The sequence below is a fragment of the Pteronotus mesoamericanus genome, unplaced genomic scaffold, assembly GCF_021234165.1.
Source record: "Pteronotus mesoamericanus isolate MK-2021 breed Mesoamerican mustached bat unplaced genomic scaffold, CSHL_Meso_final scaffold_54, whole genome shotgun sequence".
NCBI lineage: Eukaryota > Metazoa > Chordata > Mammalia > Chiroptera > Mormoopidae > Pteronotus > Pteronotus mesoamericanus.
In genome coordinates this window covers 43,570,598-43,593,711 of record NW_026555321.1, presented here as the reverse complement: position 1 = coordinate 43,593,711, position 23,114 = coordinate 43,570,598, and the positions used below count along the sequence as shown (strand labels likewise).

At 38.2% G+C, this 23,114-nt stretch overlaps 1 protein-coding gene across 1 annotated transcript in view; it reads left to right on the top strand.

Annotated features, from left to right (window-relative positions):
* The window catches only part of FHIT (fragile histidine triad diadenosine triphosphatase), a 1,408,108-nt gene that overhangs the window by 1,123,324 nt on the left and 261,670 nt on the right, over nt 1-23,114 (top strand). The window contains exons 5-6 of the mRNA XM_054595571.1: nt 12,409-12,554; nt 21,281-21,310. Of these exons, the coding sequence (XP_054451546.1) occupies nt 12,409-12,554; nt 21,281-21,310 (176 nt within the window). The remainder of the gene's footprint in view (nt 1-12,408; nt 12,555-21,280; nt 21,311-23,114) is intronic.

Sequence of the window (23,114 nt, the reverse complement as noted above, 5' to 3'; positions counted from 1 at the left end):
TCATATTTTCCTTGCATCTTTGTATTGTTGGTTAGGTTCCGCTTATAGGTGAGATCATATGGTATTTGTCTTTCGCCCCCTGGCTTATTTCGCTTAGCATGATGTTCTCCAGTTCCATCCACGCTGTCGCGAAATTTAGTAGTTCTTTTTCTCTTTCTGCTACGTAGTATCCCATTGTGTATATGTACCATTACTTTTTGATCCACTCATCTACTGATGGGCATTTAGGTTGCTTCCAACACTTGGCTATTGTAAATTGTGCTGCTATGAACATTGGGGTGCATAGGTTCTTTTGTATTGGCGTTTTGGTGTTCTCAGGGTATAGTCCCAGCAGGGGAATCACTGGATCAAAAGGCAGTTCCATTTTCAGCTTTTTGAGGAAATTCCACACTGCTTTCCATAGTGGCTGCACCAGTCTGCATTCCCACCAACAGTGTACTAGGATTCCCTTTTCTCCACAGCCTTGCCAGCACCTGTTGTTTGTGGATCTGTTTATGATGGCCATTCTGACTGGTGTGAGGTGGTATCTCATGGTGGTTTTGATCTGCATTTCTCTGATGGCTAGTGCCTAGGCATAAATTTAACCAAAGACGTTAAAGACCTGTACGCAGAAAACTGTACAACATTGAAAAAAGAAATTAAGGAAGACACAAATAAATGGAAGCATATACCGTGCTCATGGATTGGAAGAATTAATATCATCAAAATGTCCATACTACCCAAAGCAATTGATAGATTCAACGCAATCCCAGTTAAGATACCAATGATGTATTTCACAGAAATAGAACAGACATTTCAAAAATTTATATGGAACCATAAAACGACCCCAAATAGCTGCAGCAATTTTGAGAAAGAAACACAAAGTAGGAGGGATCACAATACCGGACATCAAACTCTACTACAAAGCCACCATACTCAAAACAATCTGGTACTGGCACAAGAACAGACCCATAGACCAGTGGAACAGAATAGAAAGCCCAGAAATAAGCCCAGGTCTCTATGGGCATCTAATATTTGACAAAGGGGGCAGAAGCATAAAATGGAGCAATAATAGCCTCTTCAACAAATGGTTTTGGGAGAGCTGGACGGCTACATGCAAAAAATTGAAATTGGATCATCAGCTGAAAGCATACACAAAAATAAACTCAAGATGGATAAAAGACTTAAATATAAGTCGCAACACCATCAAAGTCCTAGAGGAGAACATTATGTCTTTTAGATTGCTTACTCATTGAAGACTGAATTTGAGGGGGTCAGGGTTTGAACTAACTCAGAATCACTAAGAATGCCAAATTAGAATAATTAAGGCTTTTGTTCTGTTTTTTTGAAATATTTTCTCCATCAACATTTGTATCTGTCACAAAAGAGATTTCTAGTTGTTATTAAAAGAGCATAAAACAATGTTATTCTCAGATCTTTCCAAGCTCTAATAAGTTAGTGGTCTACAAGTTTTTCATCTGAAATGCAAAGCACTGCCACTGATGTGTGGGAGGACAGCGTCTTATGTTTATATTTCTATGTCTTTAGCTTGGTCTCTTTTAGATCAGGGACTCACGTGGATTTTTTTTTGTTTGCTTGTTTAATGTTTTAGTATTAAGTGCATTTCCCTCAATTATTCTTATATAAGTAAGTTCAGTCTGGTGTGGTTCAGTGGCTTTTCAGAAACTACAATTTCTGAAACATTTGAAGGATTACTTATAAGAATGAACTTTCTCAGATTAACCAATGAATAAGCATATGTGCCATTTACTCTTTCCCCAAATACTCATTGAAGGCCTACTCTGCATAAAATACCATGTACAGCACCAGGAATGCCAGCTGAACCTGTCTACTAGGGACCGTTTTGATCTTCTAAGAATGTTTTTCCTGCTAACTATTCCCTTTTTATGTCTTTCTTCTTCCTTTCTACCTCCCATGTCCTCTCTATTTACTTTCTTTCATTAAAGAATCTCTGTTCCACATGCATTTGCCTTCACATTGTATCTGTGATGTGTAGGTGGTTTCATTGGCTTGTCCCTCTGCACTGACAATCTGATAGAAATCAGAATTTTCAGTGGCTCCTGAGTGGCATAAACAAGCTGGAATCCATACTTTTTGGGACCTGATGGTCTTTGTCCTGGGAAGACTCTATTCATGTTTGGATTTAGTCTGGCTGCCCTGTGGAAGTAGGCATTCAGGGTGGTCTGTCCTCATTCACAGGCTGGTAGAATGTAAGTGTGTACAGGGTATAAACTATTGATCTTGCTTGTGGTTTTCCAGTAGATGTCCAATAAATTGTAGATCATTAGCATTACTTTCTGATCTACTCTAGACTAAAAAGTTTTCACAGAGTTTTTGAAGAGATTCTCATAGCAGAGTACATATGTAGGTTTTTTTAAATCCCTCTTTGGGAATATCCTTAAATATTTCTTTCAGCTGCTGAGTGTACTTTATTCCTTTTCTACTGCAATACTCCTCCATTCTTAACACTTAAGAGCAGTTTTACAGCCTTGTCATCTTAGTATGTCCCCACTCCCATGTTTTCACTTTATAAGTGACAGTAACTTTCTTTTTCAATGCTTTTCTAACTAGAATTATTTAAATTACACATACTTCTGTATATATCCAGGACAATACCAATAATACTAAATTTTTATAATGGTTACTCAGACATTTCAAGATATGGACATCATGTCCATGTCATTAAGAAAGGAGGAAAGGGATCCTTAGAAAAAATATTTTTATTGCTTTTGAATTGAAGAATTGCAGATACTTAGTATGCATGCTAAGTTCATTGCCAAGCAAACCAATACACCCCTCCATTCTTCCCTCGTGATTCTACTGAGGCCTCTGCATCTTCTTTAACATACTGCTCTAAGCAACTACTACAAGTTAGTTGGAGTTAGCAAAAGAGATGAAACCTATTTAACAAACTCACTCCTGTCACTGTAAAAACAGATGATGAGAATACCTGCAGTGATGGTCTGGTACCCACTGCATAACCAATGTGGCTGTTTGTTGCGCAAGAGGAAAAAGAGGGCTTTGGAGTCTCACACTAGCAGTTAAGTGCTCTAGTCTGTAAGTGACATATGTTATTTTTGTTCACAAATCCTTGGTCAGAATTTCTTCAGCTTCACCAAATCACAAAGATCTAGGATGGATAATCCTATCATGTGCCTGGACATGACAAGAATCTCAAGTAATTGGCAAATAGCACTAATGACTGCCACATTCCATTTGATGTATTTTAATGCTCAATTTATCAGCATAGTTCAATTACCAGAATGCCCTTTTGCTTTGCTCATATGAATAACAGGATGTTTACTTTTTGTTTAAAAAGCAGAAATCTCTCAGTATTTTTATGTTTAGGTAAATGATGCTCAGTATTTCCAGTAAACATCCCCTGGAATATTTGTCTTATGCAATGTTCTCCAAAAAGAGAGAAAAAAAAGTAAAGTAATAATAGTTTTATTTTTAAGAAAATATGAGAAATGCTGAAGAGTATCTCCTCTTTTTGGGGAGTCAGAATGAGCATTAGCACATTAAGTATCCCGATGAGTAGTGTTGTAAAAAGGAATCTATTTACTTATTTTCATTCAGTATTTCTTAATCTTTTTAATCACAAGATTTTTTTTATATATATAGTGTCTAAGAACATCTTGTGGACCCAGTGTTCTGGTGAATCACTGTAGTGAACACTGCAATATGTACATGGAGAATTTTATGAACTTGGGAGTCATCGAAACGTCACAGACAATTTTACATAGCACATGGCCCTCACCAGGACTTTCACTTTATAACACTCTGACCTTGGTTATGTAGTTTAACTTACTGAGTTTCAACTTCTGAATGTGGAAACAGAGGGGTGGGTGATAATACAGTGATAATACTATCTACCTCAAAGGGCACAATAGGCAGCAAAAAAATGTTATATATTCTTTCTTTCCCCTTCTGATATTATTCATTTTCCCCACATATTAATTTCATAGAAGCATAATTGTTGCCAATTCTGATTCTCTTAGTAAATCAACACAAGATTCCTTTGCCTTGAAAAAAATCATGGAGTAATGTGTGAAATTTAAACCAAAGAATTGGCCTCAGGGCTGCAGGCTTCTTTTTCCTTTTTCTTTCTTTGAAAGTTGCCTGTTTGCTTCTCCCTATGAATTTGATTCTCACCTCTGAGCAGCCAGAGCAATACCTAGAGAATGATATCTGGCTTCTTTGCCCCAGGTAACTGAAGACTCGCTCACACTGTATCTTTGGCCCAAGGCATTCTCCAGGACAGAACGTGAGAATTCTTGGAGATGTTTGTGAGATGCTTGCCTTGAGATCCAGGTATGAGCAGAGCACTATCATCATCCCAATCATACTGTCCTGGAATTTAATGCATTCTGAAATTGCATTCATGCCATTTATGCTTATGGTTGATGCATGTCTCAGGGTCTTTGCTGAGCTACTGAAATGAGAGTGTTAATATCCAACAAAGAAAGGTGCGGCTCAAACTAGCAAGATGCTTCTTCAGAGTTGTATTTCTTAATTTTGGGGGTAATATCTCTACATCTCTGATAAGAAAATTCACAGAAGTGCCTACATTTTGAATAGTAGATTACCTTTTCAGATGCCACTTACTTTGATACAAAGCTCTGCAACTATGCTATTGGCATCAAATAAGTTGAATCTTCTCTTTAAGAATACTTCACTGTCCATCTTGTTTTCAAAGTGATGTTAAGAATTATTCCAAACATTTGCAAAGTCTAGGATTATTTGTTAGAACAAATAATTCATTACAAGGGTTTGCAGAACTCTGCAGTGCAAGCAGAAAGGTTCCTTGCTTGTCACTGAACTGCATACTGATCTGCAGTACAGATGAATAGAGACTCTTCTTTATTATTAGTTTAGAAGAATGACTAATTCTTTGTCATAGCATTTGCTACAGACTTACTCCATATTCATACATACATATGCTGACCAGCCTTATTAGAATCAATGATATTTTTGATAGTTTGATTTATTTTAGTGACTTTTATATGTTGAATCCCTAGAATAAACCAGATATAGAAAAATAAATAAGAACAAGTCTGAGAAAGTCTGCATATAATATTCTACCATCTTCTTGAATTAATTATCTAAATTAGTACATTTCCATTTCTCTGTCATGACTCTGTATTTAAATATTTCATATTTGTCATGAAAATGCTCATAAAAATATTTCAAATCATCAATTGTTATCCTTGATGAACAAATTTTAGACTTAGCAAATTTATTTTGAATCGAAATGTAGTAACATAATGAACATCTAATGTAGTTGGGCAGATTCCCACTTTTACAGAATCTCACTTTGTTCTCAACTCCACCAGGCCTTTGCAGTTGTTTTTGTGGTTCATAACTGTTTATGTATTCCATGCCCTCTCTGATTGGTTGTGACTGCTCAGAGGTCAGGATTTACAAGGATTCTCAGTCTCTGTAGTTCAAAGAGAGAAATTTGTAGTTAATTGGTAATGTCTGCTGTAGGTTTAGCATTGGGATATGTAGCTGAGGTGCAACATTTTGTCACCTCATGTATAATAGAAAGAACTTTGGTTTGGGAAGCCAAACAGCAGAGTTTCAATTCCAACTGTGTGCTTAACTGTGTGACTTTGAACAAATCAATTAACTTTCCTAATCCCCACTTTTTATTCCAACAAGGAAGATATTAGAGTAATGTTTAGAATCCATCCCTGGTCTAAAATAACATGGCTGTATATAGTCACTAGAACATCCAAGATACTTTGGCACCTCTTCATTTTTGCAAAATCCCCAGAACTTCTTTTCAGAGTTACCAACTTTAGAAGATTGTTATAATAATGCCCATTAATACCACATGACTTCCAGTACCTATACTTCTTTTCAATGTGGCCTTTCCACTCCTCCTATCAGGAGATGGAATTTAAGAGCACGGAGAGTAGGAGCCCAGTGTACCATCTGAGTCAACTGAATGCAGTTGCATGCGGTAGCCCAGGTGATATCAGCAGCAACAGTACCCACAGAATTATGATAAGAAAACAAGTCAGTGTTTCATTGTGCCCCTGTGTTTTCTATGCCTGTACACAGAAAGTCACATAGCAACCCTTTTATCACATTCCACTTATCAAAGCAAATCACAAGGCCAGCGCAGATTCAAGGGGAAGGCACATAGACTCCAGCTCTGGATGTGAAGAGGAGCGAAGTCACTTTGCAAAGGGACATACAGGATGGGAAGGACTCTTGTAGTAATATTTGTAAAAAATCTACCACAACAACTTTAGGTACTTGACTAGTACAAAGGTTCATCTTATTTATTTCTGCAATTGTGTGTATTCTGGGTTAGCTGTGTAACAGTGAGAATTTACCACGGGGCCTGGTATGTTGTCACACCACTGTAATGTGGCAAAAACACAGTGTTTATATCCAATATAATGAGACAGTCACCTTTGAGCTGGTGGTGAAAGTGGAGAGAAAAAGAGGGAAAAAGATATTACCAGGTTTTATAGCAGTCTTTGGTGATATAAATGGTGCTATGTGGAAGTCAATGACTCCCAATAATTAGACTGTCCAAAAGTAAAGGAATTTTTCAGTCTGTCTGACAGTGTAATCCATTGACATTGATCGGAATATCTAATCTTACTCTGGAGTCTGGCAGCCCAGTGGAGCCAAAGTTACCTTGAAGCAACCCAAGCTTAAAGATGGAAAAGAGAGGAAATGTAGGCTCTGCATCCCACCTTACTGACCCCCTGGTGCAAGGTAGTTCTCTGATTTTGATGTCCTTACTTACAGTTCTCTGTTAGGATGAGGAACATACTCACAATCTCCTTTGCCCAGCACTGAGGCCCCCTTCCACCATGAGATTGTACATTTCCTCTACTTTCTTCCTTCAGGGTTAGGTGTTTCTTAGGACTTGAGCAGTTTTGCACAGTATCTTTGAATTTCATGAAACCCACGATTCTCTTCCATGAACAGAACTCTGGGAAGGCAGTATATGTGTACTTTTAGTAAGAGGCTAAGCACAGAGAGATCATGAAAGTTGTAAAAAGCACAGCAGCACAGAGCTATGGTTAATAACATGAACTTTGGAATCAGAGAGGCTTGAGCCAAAGTCTAATATAGTCTTGTATTGGGGGTGTGCTGTCTTGGACAAGTTTCTTATTTTCTATAAGCTGCAATTTCCTCATCTGAAAAAATAAGAATTATAAAAGTATTTTATGGGTTAGTTGGAAGGATAAGTAAATGCGAGTACATATATAAGTGAAACAGTAAATTTAGCCAAAGGGGGCATGCCTGACAACTTTCTTTGAACCTAACCATAAGTTACTAGGCCATTTTCAAGGACCTATTTAGTCCAAATTTGGAGAAATACTTGCTGATTTTAGAAAATTGAAACGCAAGCCCATAGTGCAAAGTTTATCTATCCCTGAGGCAGAGTTAGGTTCTGCCTCCTCTGTGCTCCCACAACAATCTGTTCTATCAATAGCACTCATCTCTCTGTGTTGTAATGATCTGTTTATACTGCATGACAGTTTGGGATATTAGAGTGTGAGCTCTTCAAGGTCAGTTACTCCGTTGTATTCATCTTGGCATCCTAAATTGTAGTGCAAACCCTGGGCTGACAGTAGGCTTTAGTTGTGAAATGGATGGGTGAGTGGGTTGCCAGCCAACTCATTGTTTGAATTACCCCCCATTTGTAAAGTCCACTTTAAATCTCATCTGCAGTAAGAAGCTTTCTTTGATTTTCCTCTGCTATGAGGAATACCTTTGTTGATCATATGAACTAAATTGTAATTATTGGTCTTCTTTTCTTTTGAAAAAAATGTTATTACTAAATAGATGTCTCTACTTATATTGTAGGGAGAGACCAGATTCCATTTGATAACCTTCTGTCATGGTTTTTCATGTGTTATGAGTACTGGATCAACATATATTAAATTCAGTTGAGTAGATTAACTACCTCAAGGGTTATCATTGCATGTTGGCTAATAAGTCTCTTCAGAGGTGTCAACCTTAAACAAAGAAGATGCAGAAGTATGTTCTTATAGTCTATGTGTAATATGGGACTTGCCCATTTACAAAGCCTAAGAGTCTCCCTATTAATATACTGCATCTGTGATATTACCTTAAAATATTTGGCATATAAACGGTGGCAGTAGAATTACAGGAGCTGTCTGCTGTCTTTCAAAATTAATTTGCTTTCCCTGAGTTGTGCGTCCAGGAGAAACATGTAGCACATACCTATCATCTTCAAGCAATATGGTGTTTTAAGACTTATGCACTTATTTTGAGAAAATACTTTTATTCTCAGATGAATTTATAAATAGCACACTGCTTTGGGGCTCTCATGTGTTTGCAGATTATATGCTGCATTCTTCCAATTAGAGATGGAACAAACTCATTTTACTTGTGTTGGAGAGAAATACTCATGATTTATTTCATGGTGTCAATATCGTAACATGTCTTCTGATGTGATTAGTCTTTAAAAGCATTGTACAAGGTCATGAACATGCTCAGATATCTTTCATAGACAGTTAAATTCTATAAGATAACATAAGCTTTATCCAATATGCTATTAAGATAGCATTGTGCTCCTCAGCTTAGGGAAAGAAGAGTAGGCACCCAATGCTTTTTGTTTCCTTTAGTTACCTCTTTCTAATGTGATTCTTCCACATCAGCATTGACACTTTACGGCCCATGAGCCAAATCCGGTCAGCCTCCTCCTTCTGTTTACTGGAATATGGCCACACCCATTAGTATTTGTATTGTGTATGGCTGCTTGGGCTCATGGCCCACCAGACCTAAAATATTAATATTTTACGTCCGGTTCTTTGCAGAAAATGTTTGCTTACCTGCTCTAAATCCTTTATGAACACATTTATATTTCCAGTTAGCCTTGGGATAATCATTCAATTCAAAGTTTATTCATGGTTTTTCTGGAACCCTTATCTTACCAAGGTGCCTCAGATTTCTCTGACTCGATAGCCCTCTATGCTTATTCTGTACCTTCCATAGTACTGCAGCTGTCTGTCTCAATCCCTGTATCCTGAACTGAAGGACAAGAGCAACTTCTTACTCTCCTTTGCTATTCCCAGAACCTAGCACAGTTTCTATGCTTACCTGGTGCTCACTGTTCATTGAATGAATGAATGAATTACATTTCCTAGTCATAGTACAAAGCAGCATTTTTCTATACATAGTTTATCTGAGACTTTGAATATTCGAGAAACCACTTCTTTCTAATTATAAAAGGATTTAAAAAAAGGTTTTACCTTTGTAATTATATTTCCTTTGGGTTCATATGAAAATTAGTTTACATTACAAATGAGTTTACATTTCCCCAGTTCTCATCAAACATTAGTTGAATGTTAGATATTAAGCATAAACCTCTTCAAATTTAAAAAAAAAAATCTTGCAGCCTATCCCAGTCTTGTATAGGTAATTGAAAAGTAAACGAATTTCATCAGGGTATTAGTACTCAGAGATGGCCAATATGAGGGTCAGGTGTATTATTTATTCATTCAATCCAGCACTACTCATTCAATGTCTTTGATGTTATAAGTGGTGGGGAAATTTCAGTAAACAAAACTAAGTTTTCACTGTTGAAGAGATTACATTTTCACCCAGGTAGGTGGTAATCAACAGAAGAAAACCATCAGCTGGTGGCAAGGGCCAGGGAAGAGTAAAATAGGTGATATAAGAGTGAGTAAGCCCATAGCAGTTTAAACCACCCAGCAGTGAATACTCCTTTGAGAAAGTGGCACTGGAATTAGAATCTGAATAATAAGAAAGAAGTGACCATATGAAGACCATGGAGAATTTAATTCCAGGAAGAACAGATAGCCAGGAAAAAGGCTCCAAATCAGGGAAGGAGCGTACTGTGTTTGAGCAACAAAAAGAGCATACATGGCAAGAGAGGGGTGGGGAAAGAGGAGGTCTGGGAAATGGGTAGGCATTGGGCAGAATGTAGCCTGTGGTGAGGCTTAGGCATAGGCTTTGTTCTGCTCTGGTTTTAAAGGAGCTGAAGGAAGGTGGTTGATCCTGACTTTCTGATGTTCAGTCGGTGCCTAGAATGGCCCAGGGAGTGTGTTAAATAGTTGACCTTCTACAGGTCAACTACTCACACAGCACCCAGAGCTCCAGGGGTTCACCCTGTATAACTCCAGACCCATGTGCCTCCCTGTAGGGTTGCCTGGAGCCTACCTTTGTGGCCACTCCCAGGTTAAGATGCCTGCTTGGCCATTGTCTGAGTCCCAGCAAGACAAAGAAAGCAATCACCCGTATAAACACGTGCCCAGGAAAGCACCCTTGAAAGTTATTTTTATTTATCTTATTATTTGCTTAGAAATGTGTGTGTGTGTTATATGCAGATAAAATGACTTCTTAGCAGAGGTTGGGTTGCAGAGAATATATGTATCAGGACAATGTTGCCTAAATGAGCTCATGAAAAATATTCACCTAAATGAGAATGTGTTTAACCTGTTTAACTGTTTTTGTGACATGTTGTGTTACCTATTATTAATGTTTAATTAAAATAATAAATGTATATGATGTATCACCCTGTGGTTGGGTACATACACAGGATAAAACATCTGACAAATTGAGACATTTTTGATTCCATAAACATTTAATATTATTAAACATTTTGCCAAACCAATCTTTAGCATCAGACTCAGAATGGACAGATAATACAATAAGATATTTTTATCTCATTGAAAAAAGAGCTTTCAGATGTCATTGATATTACTGAAGTTACAAAGATTGTCATTCCACCAGTTTCACAGTAAGCAATCGCTTAAATAAAATGTTGTTTCTTCCCCACCTAGTTTCTGTATAGACAAAGCCTACCACAGCAATTATGGATATTGTTGGAAGTTTGCAAAGTCGTCATCTTGGTGTGGTTTGATGAAGTCAGGGCCTAAGGGTGGGTGTAAATTAAAGCAGGGGGGAGGAAGATGGGGAAAGGGCTCTTTTAACAAAGAAAAGCAGTTCAGTGGGTGTGGAGACTAGCAATCTATTAAAAGGAAATGAAAGGAAATTCTTCATTTCTAAACAGTTCATTGACCCATGATAATAAAGCAGCCCTGCCAAAAGAGGGATAATTATCTTTTTAAGTATCCGATGCCCTGTGGGTGAAGGCCTCTCCCTTCTCATCTCTTGAAAAATGAACTCAGATTAGACAAATGCTCCTTTTCTTAGTTTACTGTTGACATGAATTTCCTGATTATGAGCAAAATTAATCAGTTTCCCTCTCCTCCCCCTTCTCTTATGAAAATCAGACCTGCTCAGCTGAGCTCAGTGCATTTTCCCTTGGGCCTGAGTTGTACCATTGGTCTGATGGGCTACAATGCTTGGTATCCTAGTGAGACTAGCAATTGTTGAATTGTGGTTTTACTATGACCCTTAGCTGCTTAGCTCCAGGCAGAAGCATGTTCTCCTAAAACAACAAGAAAAAAGGAAAAAAGAAACAGAAAAGAACGTTATAGCGTTTTTTTCCTCCTGCTGGTATCTAAAAACTTGTTAATTATGTCTCATTGTGTATGCATATGTGTGATATGTTCATACCCACATATATATGATGAGTTCAAGTACAAAAATAAGCTGAAGTGTTATTAGTGATGTAACATTGAATAATAATTTGCTATCAATAAATGATCAAGTTTATATATCCATTTTCTCTAGATTCTGTTGTTTGTTCAGACCAAAAATGTAAACATGTTGACTTGTCTAACTTACAGAATGCACTAAAATACTTCTGTTTGCAAAAGCAGACAACCCTTTTCATAAATTAATGATTTACCTTCAGCTGCCTTCTTGAATTCTTAATGATCAGTTTGAGGAATACTTGTCATAAATTGTTTAACCACATGCACATCTATAGGTTATAGATGAAGTTCACTGTATGTTTGCAGAATGTCTACACTAGTTTTAAAAATAAAATAAATACAACTACTATTATATTTTCATTACATGGTTCTCCAAAGAGATATTAAAATTAAAATTTTAATCATGATGCTCTAGGTAGAGAAACCAACTGGATGTTCCAGTTGCTTTCCCAGCCGCTTGGGCTGCTTAAGACTCCAGAGCATTGGAATAGGGGTCAGGAAATAATGGTCCAGGATAGGTCTTACCTCTTGGCATAATTATATCAGCCAGCACTTGAGTCTCTCTGAAACACTAATATCTCTTGCTCTTCACAGAATTTCTTCAGCTCAGCACAGCTTCTCCTTCAAAGTATAATTAACCATGTTTGTAAGTCTTCTTTGAATTCCTTGGAGTTTGGTTGTTGGCAAGTATTTGTTTCTTGTTTTTATTTAGTCTTTGAGAGTTCAGGCCTGGGCTAAGGGGATTCAATACTGTGGGTATAAACTTCTTGGTAAAAATACCACCCAAAGCAAGCAAAGTGTTCCTTAACAGACTTCACTGCAGATGTCCTCGTGTGTCCCCTTCGGCCAGTGGAGCGCTTCCGAGATCTGCGTCCCGATGAAGTGGCTGATTTGTTTCAGGCAACCCAGAAAGTTGGCACGGTGGTGGAAAAGCATTTCCAGGGGACTTCACTTACCTTTTCTATGCAGGTGAGTATACAGATACTCAGAAATTAGTTTTCTTGCAAATGCTAGCATTGGGCTTTCCCCGCTTTTAACTGACTATCTCACTCGGAAGGCGGCTGTGGTTATTTTTCTCTTATATAATAGCTGAAGAAGATGTGACTAATCCAGAACCACCCTACTGTCCACTGGCCCCATGTAAACTGTGAAATATCAGCTGAGAGAACATCTGCAGCATTGTTTACAAGACAGGTGGGAGTAACGGACACATAATTTAATGAGTATTACAACATGCCAGATCTTTTACTAGAAATAGGGCTGGACAAATCATTTTGATTTAATGGTGACTATGTTTTAAGCCTGCCTGGGCTTAGCCCTCTTTGACTTCCAATGGAGTTACTTATGCAAGTGAGGTGGGGCCTTGCCCTCAGAGGGCAGACCCTTTGTAAATCCAGCCTTGATGATTGATTAGGGATTGGACAGAAGCTGGATTGATTGAATATGTTGTGTGACCAGCCTCCTAGTAAAGAAGTGAGATCTTTAGATCACTGATCACTGCAGATCTTTAGGCAGAGGTTGAGTCAACCCTTGCCATAGGCTGCACCATGGAAAGGTCTGGGGGTATCAATACATATTAAAGTCCTTTGTTGCCTTGAAAGTTGGTGACTTTGCAAAACCCTTTGGAAAGAAATGGATTACTCCATAATATGAGGGGAGACCCTAAAAACTGGAAGTATTTATTAAAAATTGTGTATTTATTCTTATGTGTTTAAATGCCAGTCATATTCAAAGTACTCTCCATTTGATGTGACACACCTATAAAGATGTTTCTTCCACTGTTCAAAACAGTTTTTGAACTCATTGCTTTGGATGTATTTTAGTGTCTCTGTTTTTTTGTTTGTTTGTTTGTTTGTTTTACCTCTTCTAAGTCAGCAACATGTTTCCCTTTGAAGACTTTTTTCACCCGAAGAAACAAATAAAGTCGCTCAGGGTGAGATCGGGTGAATAGGGAGGGTGTGTTATTGGGGCCATGCCATTTTGGTCAAAAACTGCTGAACACTCAGCAAGATGTGGGCAGGTGCACTCATAAATCACCCATAATGAAATGGGAAATTGTGTTGAAAGTGTCTGAAAAAAAAATTCAGTGAATCTGAATGCAGCCTCTCACAACAATGTCAGCTGGTACACTGATACAGGTGGCTTCCCAGAACACTCACCTAGAGGGGGAAACCTGTACTACAAGGGGCCCACCCTCCAGAAGATAATTCCAGGGATATTTTAGCTCCCTGCTTATATGAGACACTGTACTCAATGCTTTAGCTGAACTGACTAGTTCCTCTATCCTCCTCAGCTCTCCACCAAAGGGAACAGGTAAAGAAATTCACTGTTTTCAGGTTATGAAACGCTCTGACTAAAAATGCTCATCAGCTTCTCAAAAAAGATTTTTTGGCCACTATAACTATGTTAATAGTACCTAAACTTCCCTATAGAATCTGGCACATGTGTATGTGTGTATGTAGTATGTCAAACCATTTGAGTCACCTTCAAACAGGTAGTTAGACTCAGGGTAGGTCTATTAAGCTTATGCTGCAAATCTTGTTTTCAGAGGGACCAAATGAAGGCAAGTGGGGGAAGTCATGTCAGTGTTTAGTGAAATACTAAAAGAAAAATAACATATAGAGAAAATGGCTAGTACTGGTTCTCTAACATGATTCACTGGAAAATTAATTCAATAAATATAGGAACTGACATGTGCTTTGAGTACTTTCACATATGCAGTCTTTTCAAACTTCCTTTTTTATTTTTTATTCTATTAAAGTTGTCCCAATTTTTCCCCCTTGGCCTCCTCTGCCCAGCCCACCCCCCACTCCCACAGTCAATCCCCACACCATTGGCCATGGCCATGGGTAATTCATACATGTTCTATGACTAATACTTTTCCCTTCTTTCCATTCCCCTCCTCCACTCCCCCCTGGCAGTTGTCAGTCTGTTCCATGTTTCCTGGTTCTATTTTGCTTGTTAGTTTATCTTGCTCATTAGATTCCTTTTATAAGTAAGATCATATAGTATTTGTCTTTCACTTATTGGCTTATTTCACTGAGCATGATAGTTTCCAGTTTCAACCATGCTGTTGCAAAAGGTAGGAATTCCTTCTTTCTTTCTGCTATGTAGTATTCCATTGTATAAATATATCACAGTTTTTTAATCCACTCATATACCGATGGACACATAGGCTGTTTCCAGCACTTGGCTGTTGTAAATAATGCTGCTATGAACATTGAAGTGCATAGGTGCATTTGAATAGTTTCAGGATTCTTCGAGTATATTCCAGCAGTGGAATTGCTGGGTCAAAAGGCAGTTCCACTTTTAGTTTTCTAAGAAAATTTCATACTGTTTTCCACAGTGGCTGCACCAGTCTGCATTCCCACCAACAATGTACTAAGGCCTTTTTCTTCACATCCTCACCGGCACTTGCTGTTTGTTGATTTATTAATGATAGCCATTTCAACAGGTGTGAGGTCATATCTCATTGGGAATTTTAATTTGCATCTCTCTGATGGCTGGTGATGTTGAGCATTTTTAAACATGTCTAAGGGCTATCTGTATGTCCTCCTTGGATAAGTCTCTGTATATGTCCTTTGCTCATTTTTAAATTAGATTGTTTGTCTTCCTGGTGTTGAGTCATATGAGTTCTTTATATATTTTGTCTGATGTATCATTGGCAAGTATGTTCTCCCATACAGTTAGCTCCTTTTTTATTTTGATGATAGTTTCTTTTGCCTTGCAGAAGCTTTTTAATTAGATGTAGTCCCATTTGTTTGTTTTTTCCTTTATTTCCCTTGCCCTAGGAGATATATCAGCAAAAATATTACTACACAGGATATCTGAAATTTTATTTCCTATGTTTTCCACTAAGACTTTTATAGTATCACAACTTATATTTAAGTCTTTTGTCCATTTTGAGTTTATTCTGGTGTATGGTATAAGTTGGTGGTCTAGCTTCATTTTTTTGCTGGTTAAAGACTTGTCAATTTTGTTTAACTTTTCAAAAAACCATCTCCTGGATTCACTGATCCTATGGATTGTTTATTTGGTCTCTATGTCATTTAATTCTGCTCTGATCTTGATTATTTCCTTCATTCTACTCTCGCTGGGCTTTGTTTGTTGTTGTTCCTCTAGTGCTTGTAGATGTAAGTTTAGGTTGTTCATACGAGATTTTCCTATCTTCTTTAGGTAGGTTTGTATTGCTATGAACTTCCCTCTCAGGACTGTCTTTGCTGTATCCCACAGGTTTTAGTTTCTTGTGTGTTTATTTTCATTGTTTCCAGGTCCTTTTTGATTTTTTTCCTTGTTCTCATTGTTAACCCACTCATTATTTAATAGCATGCTATTCAGTCTCCAGGTATTTGAATGTTTTTGAGCTTTTTCCTTGAGGTTGGTTTCTAGTTTCAAGCCACTGTGAACCAAAAAGATGCTTGATATGACTTCAATTTTCCTAAATTTGTTGGGGCTTGTTTTGTGTCCTACCATGTGGTCTATCATTGAAAATGATCCATGTGCATTTGAAAAGGATGTCATTTTGCTTCATTGGGGTGAAATGCTCCATAAATATCAATTAAGGCCATTTGATCTAGAGAGTTGTTCAATGCCACAATATCCTTGTTGATTTTTGGTCTGGACAATATATCCATTGTTGACAGTGTGGTGTTAAATCCCCTATGATGACTATATTCCTGTTGATTTCTTTCTTAAAGTCCTCCAAGATTTTCCTTATATATTTAGGTGCTCCTATTTTGGGCACATATGTTTACAAGGGTTATATCCTCTTGTTGGACTACTCCCTTAAGTATATGGTGATCTTCTTTGTTTCATGTTATGGCCTTTGTTTTGAAGTCTATTTTTGTCTGATAAAAGTATTTCTACCCCAGCTTTTTTTTTCATGTCCATTTGCTTACTTTTTTTTTTTTCTTTTTCTTTTTCCATCTCTTCACTTTCAGCCTGTGTAGACCTTTTGTTCTGAGGTGGGTCTCCTGTAAGCAGCATATATGTTGGTCATATTTTCTTATCCATTCAGCTACCCTGTCTTTTGATTGGAGGATTTAATCCATTTAGGTTATTATTGATAGATATTTATTCATTGCCAATTTTTCCCTTTGTACCTATGTTCCTCTCTTTTGCTCTATTTCTTCGTCTTCTTAAAACTGTCCCTTTAGTATCTGTTGCAATGCTGGTTTAGTGGAGATGTACTATTTTAGTCCTTTTTTTTTTTTGGTCTGGGAAACGCCTTATTTTGCCTTTCATTTTAAATAAGAGCCTTGCTGGGTAGAGAAGCCTTGGTTGCGGGCCTTTGCTTTTCATTACATGGAATATTTCATGCCAATCACTTCTGGCTTATAGTGTTTCTGTTGAGAAATCAGCTAATAGCCTTATTGGAGCTCCCTTGTATGTTACTAGCTGTGTCTCCCTTGCTGCCTTTAAGATTCTCTGTTTGTCTTTAAGTTTTGCCATTTTAATTATGATGTGTCTTTGAGTGGGCCTCTTTTGGTTCATCTTGATTGGGATCCTCTCTGCCTCCTTAACTTGCATGACTTTTTTTCCCTCACCCAGTTAGGGAAGTTTGCTGTCATTATTTTTTCAAAGAGGTTTTCTATCCCTTGCTCCTTTTCTTCTCCTCCTGGTATCCCTGTTTTGAATATTGTTATATTTCATGTTGTCCTGCAGCTCCCTTAAACTATCTTTTTTAGTCTTTTTCTCATTTTGTTTCTCTAACTGGTATTTCTTTGGACCGTGTCTTCCAACTCACTGATTCAATCCTCTGCTTCACCTAGCCTGCTTTTAATTCCTCCTACTGTATTCTTCATTTCAGATACATGTTTTTCATTTCCTCCTGGTTCTTAGTCATTGATTTCTATGTCCTTTTTCATGCTGTTGTAGTTCCCACTAAGTTCATTGCAGATCCCATAAAGCTCTTTGTAATTCTCACTAACTTTGTGTGAACTTTGTGTCTGATAGATCACTTGCCTCAGTTTCATTTAGAACTTTTTCTAGGGATTTCTCCTTTTCTTTCAATTGGTAGTTGTTTCTTTGTATCCTCATTTTAGGTGATTATTTTTGTTTGTTTCTGCATATTAGATTGATCTTCTTTGACTCCCTGTCTTTGTGGTGTGGCCCTCTGTGGTAGGAGACATGCTGGGGTCCAGTGGTGCAGTCTCCTTGATCTCCTGAGCTGGATGATCTGGGCTGTCCTTTACGCTTGTTGTAATTGGATTTTGGTTGTTGTTGGCTCATTTGTTGATGGTTTCTCCCCTCTGGCTGGCTGACTGAGAGTCACAACCCCCACCACATCTTGTATGCTGTTGTACAGGTACTGCTAGAACAAAAGCAATCTAGCAAATAAAATCCACACCAGCAAAAATATCCTCAACCACAACTACAGTAGCAAGAACAAATGAGCAAATATTAATAAAGGTAGAAATAGAATAATAATTTTATAAGAAAGGAAAAAAATATGAGATTACTAACAAAAAGAAAAATGATTTCGAGAGTGTAAAGGGAGAAGAAATAATAAGAGTAGGGAATAGAAACAAGATAAAGAAAAGGGAGAAAATAAAATTTACACTATAAATTAAAAAGGAAGAGAATAAGGCAATATGGAGTAAGAAAAGGGAAGAATATAATATGAGGTTTGAAATTAAAAAATAGTGAAAAAATTGGGACAGAATTGAAAAACAGCCACTGTTGTAATATCCATGGCAATTGAGCAAAGATTATAAAGGTGGAAAGAGAATAAGGATATTATAAGAAAGGGAAAAAGAATGTGAGCTGAGTAATGGAAAGTAAAATGATTTTGAGTTGATGAAGGGAGGAGCGATAGAGTAAGGAATAGAAATATGGCATAGAAAGGGAAAAATAAAATTTAAAATGAAAATAAGAAAGGAAAGGAAGAAGACAAAGTTCAGTAAGAGAAGAGTAAAATATGAGATCTGAAATAAAACTAAAATAAAATAGTGAAATAATAGGAATTAAATTGAAGAAAAAGAAAAATGTTTAAAAGCTATGCAGGAGAAAAAATAATGCAAATAATGATAAAGAATGAGGTGGAATTTGTCTCAACAAAGCTTAGTTTTGCCTACTGTCTTCTCCTTCTGGATCCATCTCTGGTAATGTCATCTGGTGTCCCAGTCTAACTTTAGGCAGCCTGTTCAAGGCTACAGGCCATCCATAGTCTGTGGCTGTCTCCTCCAGGCTTGGCTGGTCCTCAGTCCTCTGCCCTGCTGTCTTTTTATCAGTGCAAGGCCCAGCAATGGTTCAGCTAATGTCTGACAGCACTGCATGTACCACCTCTGCCTACCCTTAGAGGAGGCTTCTGGTGCTATAGGGAGGGTGGATCCCTGGTTCTTCCCTAGGAGGCTCTGTCCAGTGTTCAGGGAAGATGGTGGGTGTGTTCCCCTGCCCCTGTGCCACACATCTTGTTCTGTCCCAGATTATTTCCAGTAATGTATAATTTCTGAAGAATTAGCTTTCTGTTTCATGTGAGGGGCCAATCTGTGTAAGAGAGTCAGCTTTTTCCTGCTTGGTGCCGATGGCAGCTCTGTGTGAGAGCGAGAGCTTGCTGCACCAATTTCTAATTTCTCTGCTCTGCTAGTTTCAGTGAGGAACCAGAGTAGCTTGTTGCATCTGATAAAAGTTCGTAAAGGGCTCTTTTGGAGATTCTTTTTTTTTCCCCTGTAGATATGCACCTGGCAGGGGGTTCTTGAGCCTGGCCTTAACTGCCCTGTTGTTTGGAATCCTCCAGGTGAGAGTTGGGTACACCTTATTTTTCCCAGAGATTTGTACAATGTGGTGTGAGGGGACCTGCCTGGCTGCAAAGATTTCAGGCACTCAGCTCTTGCCCATCTATCTTCCAGCCCACTGATCTTTCAGAGACTCAGACTCTAACTTTCCATTATGCATGCAGCCCCCCACTCACCAGCTGCACTCGCTTGGTGGTGCCCCATAATCCTTTTGCCATGTAGCTTTCTGATTGTCCTGCCCAGCTGGATTCAGTGGGAACAAACTGTGCTTTCAATCTGGTATCTTTGCTGGCAGGGCAGTTGCACATGCATGCAGGGAGCCTGCTCAGCCATGCTTCAGCACCTCTTTTAAAAAGTCTCTATGTGGCACCCGCACCACAGCACTAAATCAGTTCTCCATGTACTCCACCTCCCCAAAAAAGCAAAAATGTCTCTATTAGGGCTGGCCACAGACTGCCAGTGCCTCACACAGTTTTAGGAGACAGAATTTCTCTCTGGAACACCCCTGTTTGGCTCTGCAGCTATGGAAATGCTGTTCACTGTGTGTGTGTGGCCTGAGTCTCCCTGACTCTTTATCTCCTCCCCAGTCTCTCTCAATGAAGGTTGGGGATTCCACGTGCAGGACTGAAACCCCCTGCTCTGGGAGGGGAGGGAGCTACTAAGCTACATTTTCTGTCTGGTATATCCTCTGCTGTAGGCACCTCACATAAGGTATTTCCCCTTCAAGTTATAAAATTTCTTACAAAATTGTGCAAAGTATACTCTGTATGCCTTGGCTTCAAAAATTTTTATCAGCTCAGATTTCATTGATTACTCAGGTCACTTGTCAGAAGATCAGCTGAAAATATGTACTGGGGCACAAGCAAATGGGCTCAACTTCCACCTACTCTGCTGCACTCTCTGTGAGCTAAAACTTCTTTTAACTTTAACCCATAGTAAGATATATATTTATTTCACCAACAACGTATACCCCCACATACACCTATGTAGATATAGGAAACCAGGATTCTACAAAACAATGCTTATCCATTCTATATGCTCCAGTAATTTTTGATTTATTATCTTATTTGTTTTGTTTTTAGTGCTTATCACAAGCCATTAAATTGACTTCCTTACCTACTAATGTGTAATGCATCTAGGTTTGAAAACTGCTGGTTATATACTTCTTCTTGTTCCTGCCACTTGGCCTCTGCTCCAGGACAAGATTTTTCATCCCCTGAGTACTGGCCATAGAGGTAGAAAGACTTGCCTGAAGTTGCAATGTCCTAATTCAATTTTGGAATTTCTGATTGTAGAGACATTTGTTGTTCTATCTCAAGCCTGCTAGTCCCTTTGACTTTGCATTGTGTTTGATGACTGCAAAGAGGTTGCTCATTTTCCACCAAGCAGATTTTGTTGGGCTTCAGAAAGCTGAGAGAAGGAACCCAAATGAAGCAAGGACCCAGCTACAATGAATACTCTCATCTTTCTCCCTCAAGGTCGGAACAGCCAGTGAGGGCATGCTCTTGGGTGCTCGTCCCATATGAGACAGCCCATATTCTTGCTTAATGAATTATGTTTATAGCAGATTTCCTGAGTAGAGAGTTAAAGTAGTTAGGCATTAATTAAACTACATCTGATTTAAAGATAATCAAAAGGTGTGATACTTTGCTTCCCTGAACATTTCAGCTTTCCTTTAATGCAATTGAAACCATAGCTGGGAGCAAAGAGCATGTAAAGTAGCAAGGGAGTTGGCTCCCTGGATAATTTATATTATTTCTATACATAACTTCTCACTCTCAGGCAGAAATGGAGAACTGTCTGGTCCTACACACACAGTTGAAGCAAATGGTTCCCAGAGAATACTATAAATTAACACACAATGAAATTTGATCTAAATTATTAACAGGCAACATTTCTGAATAACCAGGAGATACCAGCTCACTGTTCTCACCTCCATATTTTTCTTCCTCTTTCTAGGATGGCCCCGAAGCTGGACAGACTGTGAAGGTGAGTGCTTATTATATGCATACAAATTAATAAAGGGCAATTATGAGCACTAATAAAAACTTACACTGAGTCATTTGCAGCACATTGCTGTTTCATTATGTTATCTTCGAGGTCAGAGAGACCCTTAGTGTTAGAGACATAAATCCTGACATTATAAACTGTACTAAGCAATATGTTTCCCATTAGTTTACAAGACCTTTACCTTTTGTAATAAAATTATTATTGTGCAAATGATAAAACAGATTCTAAATCAAGGGGTCCAAAAACTGAAATCAAGGGACATCATGTGAGGCAGTATCTAGGAAAGAATATGCACACTGGGTGTGGATTTGCAGGTCCCATTCAAGCCTGGGCATCTCTGACAAGGCTTTGGGCTCTCAGCACAGTCTGTGTTGCCTCTTCATTCTTGAGTGAAGGGCTCACTGATGTGGGTGCCCCAGGGTGTCCCTTTACCCCTCGGCCTTCCTTTTTTCCCTGTCCTCTCCACTCACACACTTACTTTTCCTCCCTTTGTACTTAGCAGCAAATTCTAACCTAATGGAGTCAGTGGAGCTCAAAGATGGGTTTTTAAGTGTGCTAGAAAAGGAAAGGAGGATATATTAGGATAGTCCTTGCTTCCCCAGTAAAGTAAAATACTAAAATTTTATCTGATTCTGAAAGCTGGGTTTCAGCCCCCTGAATTCTTATGCAGTTAGATCCCATGCCTAAATCATAGAAAAGGCTTTTTTTTCCCCCCACTGGTGTTAGAAATCAGAAGCAAGTCAGGCTGGGATGCTAATGTTATACCTGGTGAATTAAGGTTTTAGGGCTCTGAACTTGGCTGTAAGTGTAAAAGATAACATGGTAACGCTTGATGTCAATTAGTGACAAATAAACTTAGTTTTCTTTTTTGAAAGATCATCTTCTTTTGATATTAGTTTGCATATGGCTTTAATATTGAACTTAGCTGCAGCGGTACTTTTAAAATAGAATATATAGGAAGTACTTTTGAGCAGGGAATGTCCAATATGACTGTCAATAAATTTCATATAAAAAGGTTGTTACAGACCTACGGTGTGATACAGCAGAGTGGATGCATGGCTTTACTTCACCTCACTGTCTACCCGTACGCCAGGCTTCTAAATATGCAAATGCTAAAAAAGAGTATAATGGAAGTAGCTTCTTTTTGAAACTGCTTCTTATGCAAAACACAAATGTTTAAACCTGGTTACTAGTTTTTTAAAAACTCAATATTCAGATGTAAATTCTAGCAATACCAGATTAGTTAGATGCATTATGCAATATCTATCTGATCAAATTTCTTCAGTCATTGACACTAACACCATAGAGATATAGCTAGTAACATGGGAGGATGCACAAGCCAAATTAAGTGGAATGCACAGATTGATAATATGCACTTACAAAACATATCTAATATTTATATGAATATATAGTTTATAGAATCTTGAAAAATCATTTCAGAATTCTGAAGGGGACATGAAAATAATTTCCTATACAAGAGGGCTTTGAGTATAGACAGGAAGTAGATGAGTGGTGAGCAGGGGCTGGAGGCTGAGGAGCCTAGGGAGGGACTGCTAATGGGGAAGGGATTCTGTGTGGAGTGGTGAAGATGTGGAATCAAATATTGGTGATGACTGTGCAAATTGGTGAATAATCTGAAAACAAATGAACTGCATACTTTAAGATGGTGAGTTTTATGGTATTTGGGTTATATCTCTATTAAAAATGATAAAATAAAACACATATTAAAAAGACAAACAAGAACTAAGACTAGCAGGACTGAGCACCATGGCTGTAGATCCTC